General features: G+C 40.2%; 1 protein-coding gene across 10 annotated transcripts in view; it reads right to left on the reverse strand.

The window, feature by feature from the left end:
* Positions 1 to 12,473, reverse strand: part of Ica1 (islet cell autoantigen 1) — a 138,081-nt gene that overhangs the window by 113,487 nt on the left and 12,121 nt on the right. For 4 of the 10 annotated variants that reach the window (XM_075953402.1, XM_075953398.1, XM_075953401.1 and 1 more), the window contains exons 2-3: positions 5,157 to 5,242; positions 2,185 to 2,350 (exon numbers count right to left, since the gene is read on the reverse strand). In XM_075953402.1, the coding sequence (XP_075809517.1) occupies positions 2,185 to 2,350; positions 5,157 to 5,173 (183 nt within the window). In that variant the 5' untranslated portion in view covers positions 5,174 to 5,242. The remainder of the gene's footprint in view (positions 1 to 2,184; positions 2,351 to 5,156; positions 5,243 to 12,473) is intronic. The other 6 variants (XM_075953405.1, XM_075953400.1, XM_075953403.1 and 3 more) reach the window with 3 other exon arrangements.

Consider the following 12,473-nt stretch of genomic DNA (forward strand, 5'->3'; position numbering starts at 1 on the left):
CACAATTTCCAGTGACAGGAGAGAAAGGGTTAAGGGCTGATACTGTTTGTCCTAACATATAGTGACTATTTACACAGTCATCCAGTTGGAAACTGTGCCCGGGACATTGGTGATTAATGCGGACATGGAATTTGACCTCCTTGTGGAGAAAAGGTACGCAAACTACACCTGAGGCTTTCCCGTGGACCGTGCATCCGAAGGGTTTAGTTCTAGACTGACTGTTTACCCTCCACAGGGATTTCTGTTGCAGAAATGAGTACTCTGAGCAAAACGAAGCTGGGCCATATGTTAGCGAACAGCTGTTCCGTGGGTAGATAGTCAGGGACTGTAAACAGCACGGTGAGGTAAGGCTTTTCAAAGTGACTTTCAGGCTGTGAGAACTGAGAATGAGTCAGTCAAGGAAAGACGTAGGGGAACGAGTCCAGGCAGACCACGGAACTGCTTTGACAAGTCTGAACTAGCTGGTTGTATTCAGAGATCTGAGGAAAAGCCGTAATGGCTGGAGCATTGGGTGAATAGCACAAGATTGGTAGAGGAAAAAAAAGATCCAGGGGAGGGAAGCAGAGGCCAGGTATGTCAGGAACATTCAGAAAGTGGATTGCCAGGATGATAAGCACTCAAAAAATTATTGTTATACCTTGAATTACACTCATTCAACCCTCAGAATAGCTGGGACAAGGAAGCACTCTTGTTGCAGGGGCAAAAGTGGCTCATATCCCACTGTGCAGGGCATCTCAAAGCCAGCCCATCTCTCGTTAGCCTAAACTTAGAAAGTCTGGCCTGGGTCTGTTTCCGCCCTCAGACTCATAATATGGGTGCACTCCTCTTCCATACAAAGGAAGTTCCTCTGTAACTGACAGCTATATGACGTCCCCTTAGCCCTTGGCTACAACTTAACCACCCTTCTAGCAAAGGCTTTGAATCTTCAGCTTTTAACTGCAGTCTCACGAACGTTCAGCTCATTAACTTTAGCCACCATATTAAATGTAAGAGATCCTATTGACTATCATCCATGGGACATATTAAATGTAAGAGATCCTATTGACTATCATCCACGGGACATCTTTTTCCTCTGTGACCTGCCACTCAGTACTGATGCTTGTTTTCAAGATATAATAAAAATGACAGGCAAAAAGGCTCAGCAGGAAAACGATTCAGCAGGCCTTCAACTCATGCAGTAGAGCAACCATGGCACAAGTTTTTCCCTGCCCACCAACCAGCTCCCAAATAACGACATGCAGGCTTAATATTAAGTACCAGAACCCAGCCTCATCTTAGGCTTGCCCCACTTGCTCTGACAACTTAAATTAATCCATATTTTTATTAAGCTACATTTTTACCACATGACTTTTACCTTATTCCATTCTGTGTGTCCCATTTGTTCCATGTCTGGTTGTCATCTCTGCCTTTCTTTTTTTTTTTAAGATTTATTTATTTATTATATATACAATGGTCTGCCTGCATGTGTCCCTGAAGACAGAAGTTGGCACCAGATCTTATTACCGGAGGTTGTGAGCTACCATATGGTTGCTGGGAATTGAACTCAGGACCCCTGGAAGAGCAGTCAACGCTCTTAACCACTGAGCCATCTCTCCAGCCTCATCTCTGCCTTTATTGTTCCTAGTGTCCTCTCTGTTCCTGGAATTCCCACCTAACCTCTTCCTGCCAACTATTAGCCATTCAGCTCTTCACTAAATCAAGAGAAGACACCTTGGCAAAGACACATTCTCACAGTGTAAACAAACATTCCACAACACAATTGGATTTTAAATTGTTTGTTATATGGTTAACGCATTCTAGAATTTTCCATGGCTTAGTAACAACCTTTCTAGACTCTATAATTCATTTTGTTTGTCATTGACTAAACATTTGCCTGGTTTTAATGTTTAATTCTAGGACCTTAGATATAAGGAGCAGATTTTTAATTGTGTTTAATGCTTCAACAAACACTTCCTTGAATTTACCACACACCGTGCATTCCAGCACAGTGCTTGAAAACACATTAAAAGAGGTGTGCCAGGGTCAGAATTTGTAGATTGAAAATATGCTAGGATGGAGCTGATTGGATCCTAGATTTCCCTCACTGTCTAACGTGAGCAAACTAAGACCACCTAGCAAGTTTGCACTAAGGTTTTGACTCTTGCAAGGCAGCTTTGCTGGGCCCAAGGGCTCTGAAGAGCTTACCTCCAGCTTGGCATCCAGGTCTGCATCAGAGGCAACAACATGCTCATCTTCCTTCTTCCCTGTTGCCTTGATAAAGGCCTGCTTCGTTTCCCAGTATTTCTGCTGCATCTTATTGACAACTGACTTATCTTGAGAACACCGGTCCTGCAGTTCCCAGGAATAACTGCTAAAAACAGTAGAGAGTTATCTTACTCGTGGCTTTTAAAAGTATTAAGATACTACACTATGAAGTATTTTAGATATGACAATTTTCTCATGTACATTTACATTGCAGATAAACATACAAATAACCTCTGTTCCTATGGGGTTATTATACCATGAAAATCAGTTAATTCTTTCTAACTTACTCCACAATTTCAAAAGCTAGAGTGAGAAAATTCTGAATCTTAAGAAAATCAAGAAATTGAACATCAAAAAGAATATATATGTGTATTCTGGGTTGGGCACACATTCCTTTTGGGGGTTAGAAAGAGTGAGGCCACGGAAGCCAGTAACTAGTTCAGAACAGCTCCGTGAGTCAGAGATAAGGACAGACAGCAGCACATCTTTCCACGCCTCCATTATGCCACAGTGGGGTGACAGCAGAACAGTAGATAAGGGGCTGAAAAATAGCATGTCTAAAATCTGCTACAGGGGCATCTAAAACTGTCAGGCTCGGAGTCAGGGAGAAGAATGGTGGCTGCGTCTGGGGGAAGGGAAACGTGGGGAATGGCTAACCCAGTCATAAGGTTACAGTTATGCTAAAAGGAGTAAGCTCTGGAGATTTGCTACCACTGGACCTACAGTTAACAATCAGAATTGTGCACTTTAAACGCTATGGAGAGCGGAGATTTATTATTAATTGTTCTTACAACAATAAAGCAAAAGAATAAACTCTACAGTGTTAGGGATTTCTGGGTGCCGAAACACTAAATTATTCAACATAAATGCTTAAAATATAGATAGAAAGTAATTTCTTAGGAACACTGAAATAAAGAAGCAAATAAAAATATGTAAAGAAGAATTAGGAAGACAATTGAGAACGATATCAAATTCCATAAGAGTGATCAGAGGACCCCAAATTCTGTGAGAAGATTTGTTCTTGGTGCTCTATCCCTCCTTCTCGGTGTTCCATCCCTCCTCCTTGGTGTTCCATCCCTCCCCCTTGCTCTGTCTACATCCTACTTGGTTCAGTTCCTGCTACAAAAACTTAACAAATCTTCCTTCCTCCCACCCTAGCCAATCACCACTCTAGATGTGCCAAGCTGACATTCTAAAGCAGGAGCTGCTCAGTAATATTGTAGCAAAACGTTGTATCTCAAACTTGATGATTTACACTCTTCATTTGTAAGCCCATTATGCTTGCTTATGAGGCCAATTCGCATGTTTAGTCTCAGAAAGCCAGGAAATCCGTCTGATGTTGTCCTTAATGATAACTATTTTTGTTAAAGGAGGTAGGACTTTGTGAGAGTGTCATTACTATCTTTCTTTATTACCTCAGAGATTTATTTTGGTCTCATATTAGAGAAAATAAAATAAAAGAGTTATATATGAAAAAGATGACAATTCTATATAATGTGCACATTAAAAGATTGGAAGGATCTAGCCCAAATAGATTATCTCAGGGAAACGAGATTCTGAAAAAATGAGGTATTGGATGGACTTTGTATTGGATCTTTTATTTTTTTCATCCATAATTATATTTCAACAGAAAAAAGTTCCACGGAGTAAAAAAAAAAATCAGGAGTGCTTTAGAAATCTAGTAAGCACAAATACCCATCATTTAACAAATGGGAACCTTGGGTTTCAAAATGCTAACGATCTTGCTCGAAGTCACAGAGAATGAAAAGCGAGACCTTGCAGTGTATCTGCAGCAAGCCACAAAGCTGAGCTGTGAAAGGTGCTAAAGGAGTGAGTACTGAGAATTCCAGGACATGGCAGTCACTGTGGTGGTGCTGAGATGAGCCAGCTCACGGACGTAATGAGGCAAAATGAAATGAATATAATAACATTATATTCATTTATATGTCATTTATATAATGACAACCGTTGGATGCGTGCTCAACGACAATGCTCGAGAATAACCTTAGCCGTTTATTAATTATTTTTTAAAATTTTTATTTTAAGATGTGCAAAAATTCTTTTGAAGTTTAAAAGTTGACATTACAGAGGGCTTTTGGGCCTGATAATTTTCTTGGTAAGAAGGGAAGGATTAAAAGTATATTTCATATAACTTTTAACAGATGAAAATAAAACTATTATATGTTTTATGACACAAATTAAAGAAGGTGGAACTTGACAACATTCTCGTTGTTTGGTGGGTGGCAGCTTCACCGTGCTAAGAAATTCCAAGGAAAGAACTTCTACGAGGCTTACATGTTGCTTAGATGTGTTACGGGCACATACACGACAGGGCTATTGCTTAGATGTGCTATGGGCACATACATGACAGGGCTATTGCTTAGATGTGCTACGGGCACATACACGACAGGGCTATCATGAGTGCCGTGTCTAACTATGCTTAGTTTCTGAATGTTCACAAATGACGAAGTCGTGTCTACAACAAAGCTGATCAAGCCATAGTGCTTGATTGATTGTATAATCACTCTTTAGGCACCCCGCATAACTTCACACTGGGTCTCCAACAGTGGAAGCTATAAACAAGACAGGAGCAAAAACACATCGCGTTATTAGGGTATATGAAATGGTGGTAAGAAAAATTACCCTTAGATTCCTAAGAGCAGATGTATACCCAAGAGAATTTCTTAGCAAATACAAGTGACCTGCGTATTTGCAACACTTCTGTTGCTTGGTTTTTATGCCACATTTATCAGAGAGAGTAAACCAGGCTACACTCACATCAGAAAGTAGACAGGTGGTTATTTCTTGCTAAAATCTCCTTATCATCCCATGTTATCCCCACTTATTAAGCATTAACTGTGTAATTTCCACTTATCATCCTCCAATGGAAAAACAGGAAACAAATTCCTTACCATTTGTGTCCTGACATGCTTCTTTTTCTACTGTTGATTTGAGAAGAGGCAGAGAAAAAAGCAAGGTGTGATATGTTATATTAATCCTGAAATAAAACAAATACATTTAATAGTTATACACTATGCAACAATTATGCATTAATTCAACACATGATGCGTTTTCAGTCTAGCCCAGATCTAGTTGCATGATAAGGGTCAAAAACTGTTCTACAGTAATGCCAGGTACTGGTGTCAAAAATGGCTTAGCTGAGTAACACTGGAGCGAAGAGCCCAAATGAAGCTTTAGGAAAAGAACAGGTAGGGTAGTGATAAAAAAAAAAATAAGCAGGGTTTGTAAGACTATATCAAATATGTTGACATTTCTATAAAGCTTAAAATACATGAAATAATGCTATATATCACTGACAAGACCAATATTGTGTAATTTATTTTAAAAACCATTCTTCAAAGACTTTAGAGTTCATATTTTTATAAAACATACAGTTGTTTAAACAGAAACAATCAGCAACAAATAAATGGGTCCAACTGTGGCGAGGCCAGAGTGCAGGATATGGACCTACACCAACTGTGCATGTTCCAATGTTGAGATCACAATGATTAAAACAGCTACTTAACATGTTCGCGTGTGTCAATGCATATTCCATGGTGTTTACATAGAGGTCAGGGGACACTGGGGGTAAATTTTCTGCTTGTGCCATCTGGGTTCTGTGGATCTACCTCAGGTTCTTAGGTTGGTGATCACAGCCATAATCTGCTGAGCCATCTCACTGGTCCAGTCTTATTGCCCTCTTTTACATAATTTTAAATTAACTTTACTTTTACTGATACATAAAACACAAAAATTATACATTCTAATGGAGTACTATGCTCTTCTGGTATAAAGAATTTGCTAGACATGATGACGTCTTTGTTCCAGGCAGCAGAAACCAGAAGGGAGGCTGCAGGATATGGTCTGAGAGCTGCACAGTGCTCTCAAGTATGCATGGAGCATCCTCAAGGTTTAAGACACATGACGAGTATTAGTATCTTCTTAGTATTTCATACTCAAGATCTTAGGGAGATAAATCACAACATTTCAAAAACAAAAAGACAAAAAATTTAAAAACCCAAATCCTCAAAGACCCAATAGGTAGATACAGGATGCTAAGAGGGTAGTGGAGAAGGGTGTACACATACATCAGGCCAGCAAACTATTTTTAGTAAATCTGGGAGTCACCTGTGTCTTTGCCTTCAATCTGCTTGCCCTCCTCATACAGCAGGCCAGTCCCAAGGGCAAAGCCCACCAGCTGCCCGGACAGCACTCCAACTTGCCGAGCAGTTCTGCGAAAGTAAGGGACTCTGCCTGCCATAAGACCTCTGGCTGCCAAGGGTGTGCTCACTAGCACTCTGGATGCCTGTCAATCAACTGATGAGTAAATCTCAGGCAGGTCTGCTAACTTGCACTCTTAAAATCACAAGGGGGTTTTGTTGCTGTTGCTGTTGTTGGTGGTGGGTCTTTGTTTTAAAATGTTTTAAGAAAATGGCAGTGAGTATTTAAATTTTCAGCAGCAAATATCGTGATGACAGGGAATAATGGGCTCTTCCTGAGTGTCTGAAATGACAGCAACCCATCACTGACACCCCTTTCCTTTCTCTTCCTCATGCAGGGCATGCAGGCATCAAGAGAAATTGCCCCAGGAAGGACACTCAAGGTGAGCGTGCTTTGCCGTCCACTCTGCATTTTATTCAAAGCTATGTTCAAGCTCTTTCACCTCCACAAACATTCCAGCTACAGTCACTTGACACTTCCAACAAAAATTATCATAAAAATGCACAAAAGAAATGAAATTACTATACTTTTCCACTGAGTTTGATTTGCCATGAACTGTTAAGTGAATTAGTACTTTTGATTCATTTTTTAATTATTGGAATAAAACTGAATTTTAATCTGTTTTGGGGTATATAAATGCAGGTGTGTGTGCATTAATGTGTGTGCATATATGTGTCGACATCATTTGTCCACCTTGTTTTATGAGACAGAATTTCGCACTGAGATGGGAGAGATTCACAAGGGATTCCTTGGTCTCTCCCTCCCCAGAGATGGGTTTACAGACATGTGCTTCTTATGTGGGTCCTGGGGTCAAACTTACATCTTCCTGGTCTGAGATTCCTTTCTCATTTTTTTTACATGTATATGTACTGTAGGGCATTTCTGTGCAACAGATCTGAAAGATGGTTCATCTTGCATGACTGAAACATCATACCCATTGAACTGGCAACTCACTATCATCTCGTGTCTGGCCCTGGCAATCACCATTAAACTTTCTGATTGTGACTTTCACAACTTTAGATACCTCATTATTAGTGTAACCAAGTAGTATTTGTGTTTTGTGATTGGCTTCTTTCACTTTGCACGATTTCCTTATAGAATGAAAGAATCAACTCCCTCCTTCCCCTTTAATGCTAATAGTTCATTGTGTGTCCATGCGCCACAGACACTTGGGTTACTCTCACACTTAGCTATTATGGATAATGATGCAATGAACATATGTACCATATACCTCTTCAGGATTCTTTTCTTATACAAATGATTTACAATCAGAAGTGGAGTAGCTATGGTAGCTTTTGTTTTGTTTCATTTTGATTTTCTACACTGATCTTTCCTGCAGCAGGACCTATGGTTCCAAGTTTCCACACGTTTGCCACTAAGAGTCACTTTACTCCAGCAGGCATTATCATAATCAGCTCTTTTTGGTTTTAGTTTGCATTCCCCTGATTATCAGTGATGCTGAGCATCTTTCTGTAGTTTTGTTGACAACTTGTTTGTTTTTATTAGACAAAGGTCTATTTGGTCTTTTTCTCATTTTAAAATTGAACTATTTTTTGTTATTGAGTTCTTTGAACACTACATCTCCATGGTTTGTAAGTTTTTTTTCCCATTAAATAGATGGTCTTTGATTTTGCTTCTGTTGATTGCTTGCTTTACTGTAACATTTTTGATTGATTTTGCTCATTAAAATATCTATCCACTTTAGTTCTTTACACCAACAACAAATATCAGTGAGCAAAGTGCCTCTCCTACGCAGACTCTCCGGATGCTACTAGATTACACACCATCTGGTAGTGCACCCCCAGAGCTGCTGCCTAGCTACTGCACCACGCTGCTCTGGTGTGTTACACTCTAGAGTTCTGGACTCCTTCCCCACCGAACTAGAATATCGGGCATAGGGTCTGTAAACTCACAGCTACAACAAAATTTGCATACTAATGTGATTTCTATGCATATTAAAGTCTAAGAACTGTGACTAAATGCAAGGAAACCCTTTCTGGACATGGATCTTTCTTAAAGAAACATGGCAAGATGCAACAAAAACATGGGTAATCAAACAGGTAAGCCATGCGGGTATATCTGAGTATCTCATGCTAAAGCAGCTACAGTCAGAGCTTCTGTCTCTTCCTACACATATTCAAACACCACACACCAGGACAACTAATAAATATCTTAGATTTTCTAAACCCAACCTATCCCAACTTGCTCTATCAGTTGACAGGGCCACCATCAGTAGTCAAAATCATTCTGAGGCTGTTGACATGGTGCAGTAGGTAGATGTGCTTGCCTTACCTGCCTGACAACCCAAGCTCGATCCCCAGAACTGCTAACAAGGTGGAAAAAAACAACTGAATTCCACATTCACAGCCCACCCACTCATGACTTACCCTTCTCTTTTTCTCATACCTCTATGAGATAATAATAATAACAAAAATAATAGATAAAATTAAAATCATCATAAGTCTTTCATTTTCATTATAACCCTTTCATTTTAGTTTGACATTTTAGTTAACCAAACACTCACTGGGGACTAATTAATATGAAATAGGCATTGTCTTTGATGGAACCAACTTATTATCTAAATTAGCTCCGTCCAATAAGAAAACACTTTCAGCTACAGTGTAGTTAGAAATGATCTGACAGCCATTGTAAAATCAAAACAATGAAACTTAACTTTAATTTGTTATTTAGCCTAACATCTCTAAAAATTTGAAAAGGTAACCAATCTAAAAATTTCTAGGCTGTTTTTCTCAGTCACACTTGAGCTAAATCCAAGATGAGTTGTATATTTTACCTGCACATTGAGTTTCAATTCAGACTGGCCCCACTGAACAGTCCATAGTCTCCTGGGGTTTTGGCTACAGTGTTAGACAGAGTACCATTGATAATAAGGACAATCGAAATATCGTACAGGCTTATACAATAGGATCAGACATATGAAACTTGATAAATTCTCCTGCAAAAATGTTTCACTGTAAGAGAGAACAAAGTTGTCAATAGTTTCAAATTGATTGTAGACTTCAAGTGCCATGCAGACAAGGACACTAATATCTCAATCAGTATACCTTGTCCACAAGAATGTCTGTGTTTTTCTCAAGAAAAATCACCAATGATGATGATAAAACGATGGTGATGATAGATCTGTTCAAAGATATTGGGCTCTAAAAGTTAATAATGAAGATAAGTTTTATTTCAGTAAAACAATCCTAGCAAGGCAGCAGTGATTCCCTGAGCAGTGGGCTCTTTGTCCAGGACAGAAGTAAAAGGAAAGGATGCCTTTCTGCTCAGACATTAGCTCCTACCACTTTGATGATAGCCAAGACAACCAACCAACTTCCTTGAGTTTTCCAAGCTGCACCTTAACAGTGTTGCAATATGCCTCATAGCCCAGGGTCAGGCATGAAAACCCTGGTTTATTCTAGTCACCCCATGAGACTGAGAGATCATCTTGCCCTGTGAGAACCTAGGAACAGGGAAGAGGAGCACTTCATATTTTGTACTGGGGTTCTGTACAATCATTATGTCCATTTTCCTTCTTTAGATATGCTTCCTGTACTGTGCTCTCAATTCGATATCTCAATACAAATAAATAAAAGGTATTAACTACTTGCACACTTGTCTTTTAAGCATCCCTTTTAAAATGGCCATGGACATAAACAAAAGTCTTGGTTTTCTCCCTACAATAATCTGAGGTCCACAGAATGCTGAGGTAGAATCTGACTTGTTGCTACATACTGACGTAGTCAGTCTATCCTTGCTGACATGATACTGGATTCTTCTTGACAACATGGTAAGAGGAAGGTATTTTCATTCCAAGCAGGCTGGCTTCAGCTGTAATGAACACTTGTTCTGGCCTCAAACACTTTCCCATGAGTCCTCACACCAGTGAAGTTAGCTGGTAGCACCTTTGATTACATAAAACTTACGAAAAGAATCTAAGGTTCTTGAGCCAATACTCGTGAAATAAGGGAAGACTGATAATCATTCCGCCACTCTGATGCTGTCAACCTACGAGAATGTTTTAATAGCCAACTAGCTTCCTCGTGAATTTTTCAAGTGTGTCATGTTTCCTGTAGAAACCTTCATGTTTATGATTCCCCTTTCGGTTTTGGTGGTAGAATTTTCTCTCCCAGTCAATGGAAAGTTCTTTTGGTAGATGAAGAACATGAATACAGATACTGTTTCCTTGGGTCTATACTGAGCTTATGGTAGAGTTGCCTTTAATTGCATATTAAAATTTTCAATTTTCCTCTATCATTTATTCAAAATTTCTCTATTTTAGAAAAAAAGTCACTATCTGAGAGTTTTTCAGTTTTGTTGTGTATATATATATTCAAGTCTCTTTGATAAGTGGGCCATCATGCAGGAATGAGGTAGCCTGCTGGAAGAACCCCTCGACAAGACCATTCCTCCCTAACGCCAGCATTGGTGGACCACAGAGCATCAAATCTAGGGTGCAAATCTGTCCATACTTCATCTCTGAAACCAGATATGTGTCACAATATTTGGCAGTCACTTTTATTTCAAGGAACATAAACAGTAGGCTTTATGGCAGTGACTTCTTGGATCTGATGAAATACAGAACCATTCTTTACAATTAAACTTAATAAAAACTGCACATCAGTATGTATCACAGGTATCTGTGACCACATGCATGTAACTGCACAGGAGAGCTGTGTTAGGGAATTGCCGGCGTGATCTGTGATAGAAAACGCATGGCAAGCAAGAGCAAGTGCTAAAGCAACATTGAAGAGAAGGAGCAGCGATGGTTTCCTATGTGGCTTCTGGGTCAAGTCTCTAAGAATCAGTGGTTATGGCCAGGGATATGGTGTGAGTAGATATGGGTGGGGGGGGAAGAGCAGCGGTGGGTGGGACCAGCCATTCAGAGCTATGCATCTTCACCACACAAACACATGCACGGGGAGATGCAGGGCCCATCACTGAAGACACTCGGGCCCTCTCATCACTTAAATTTATCCCCAGACACCAGAGGGTGGACACTCAGGTATTTCTTTCCCATTTAGTGAGTATCCTTTAAAAGCTGCTGCCTTTGCTAGTGAGAAAGTTTGCTTGAGCATCTGTCACAAAGGTTAAACTTCTGACTAGTTAATAATTAATGTCATCTCCTTGCACCATTTCTATATTATTTAATAGCTTAATTCCTCTAAAAATGACCAATTTTTAAAATGAGTTACTTTCATATGCCGAAACCTACACGTTAGCAATTATTTTATAAATCTCAGCTGTACCTTACTTGTCTTCAGTTAGTTGACCACTGGTTGCTTCCAAATAAACTGGAATAGGTCTTTCCACCTACTTCTCTGGCGTGTAACTTCAGGTTGAATGCCAGTCACAACAGACATATAGAGTGCAGACCTATGAGCCAGAGAAACTGAAGCAGCCTGGGTGTGCAACGCCGGCTCTGGGTGCAACGCCGGCTCTGGGGGGTGCAACGCCGGCTCTGGGTGTGCAACGCCGGCTCTGGGTGTGCAATGCCAGCTCTGGGTGTGCAACGCCAGCTCTGGGTGTGCAACGGCGGCTCTGGGTGTGCAACGGCGGCTCTGGGTGTGCAATGCCAGCTCTGGGTGCAATGGCGGCTCTGGGTGTGCAACGGCAGCTCTGGGTGTGCAACGCCGGCTCTGGGTGTGTAACGCCGGCTCTGGGGCTTGTCTCATGACAAGCATTAGAAAAGCATCAGGCAGCCTAGCTGTCCAGGTAACACTTAGCTGAGTGTCTGCAGTTCTTTCGGCAGAGCATGCTTTCAATTCTTTTATTCTAGATGTTTATCTCTGGTCGCTTTCCCATATGTCAATAATGAATTTTAAAATTTCTTATGACTAGGAGTATGTTTTGAGTATAATTATTAAACTAGTTTCATTAAGAACACTGAAAAAAGAAACAGTTTCTCCAGGCACAGCTAATTGCATTTATTATTTTAAAATCTTGGCTCATCAGATTGTGTCTTCATGTGGTTGAGAAGGGAGAGTGTCACAGAGCGTAGGAGGCTC

Source organism: Microtus pennsylvanicus, chromosome 19, assembly GCF_037038515.1.
Source record: "Microtus pennsylvanicus isolate mMicPen1 chromosome 19, mMicPen1.hap1, whole genome shotgun sequence".
Classification (NCBI taxonomy): Eukaryota; Metazoa; Chordata; class Mammalia; order Rodentia; family Cricetidae; genus Microtus; species Microtus pennsylvanicus.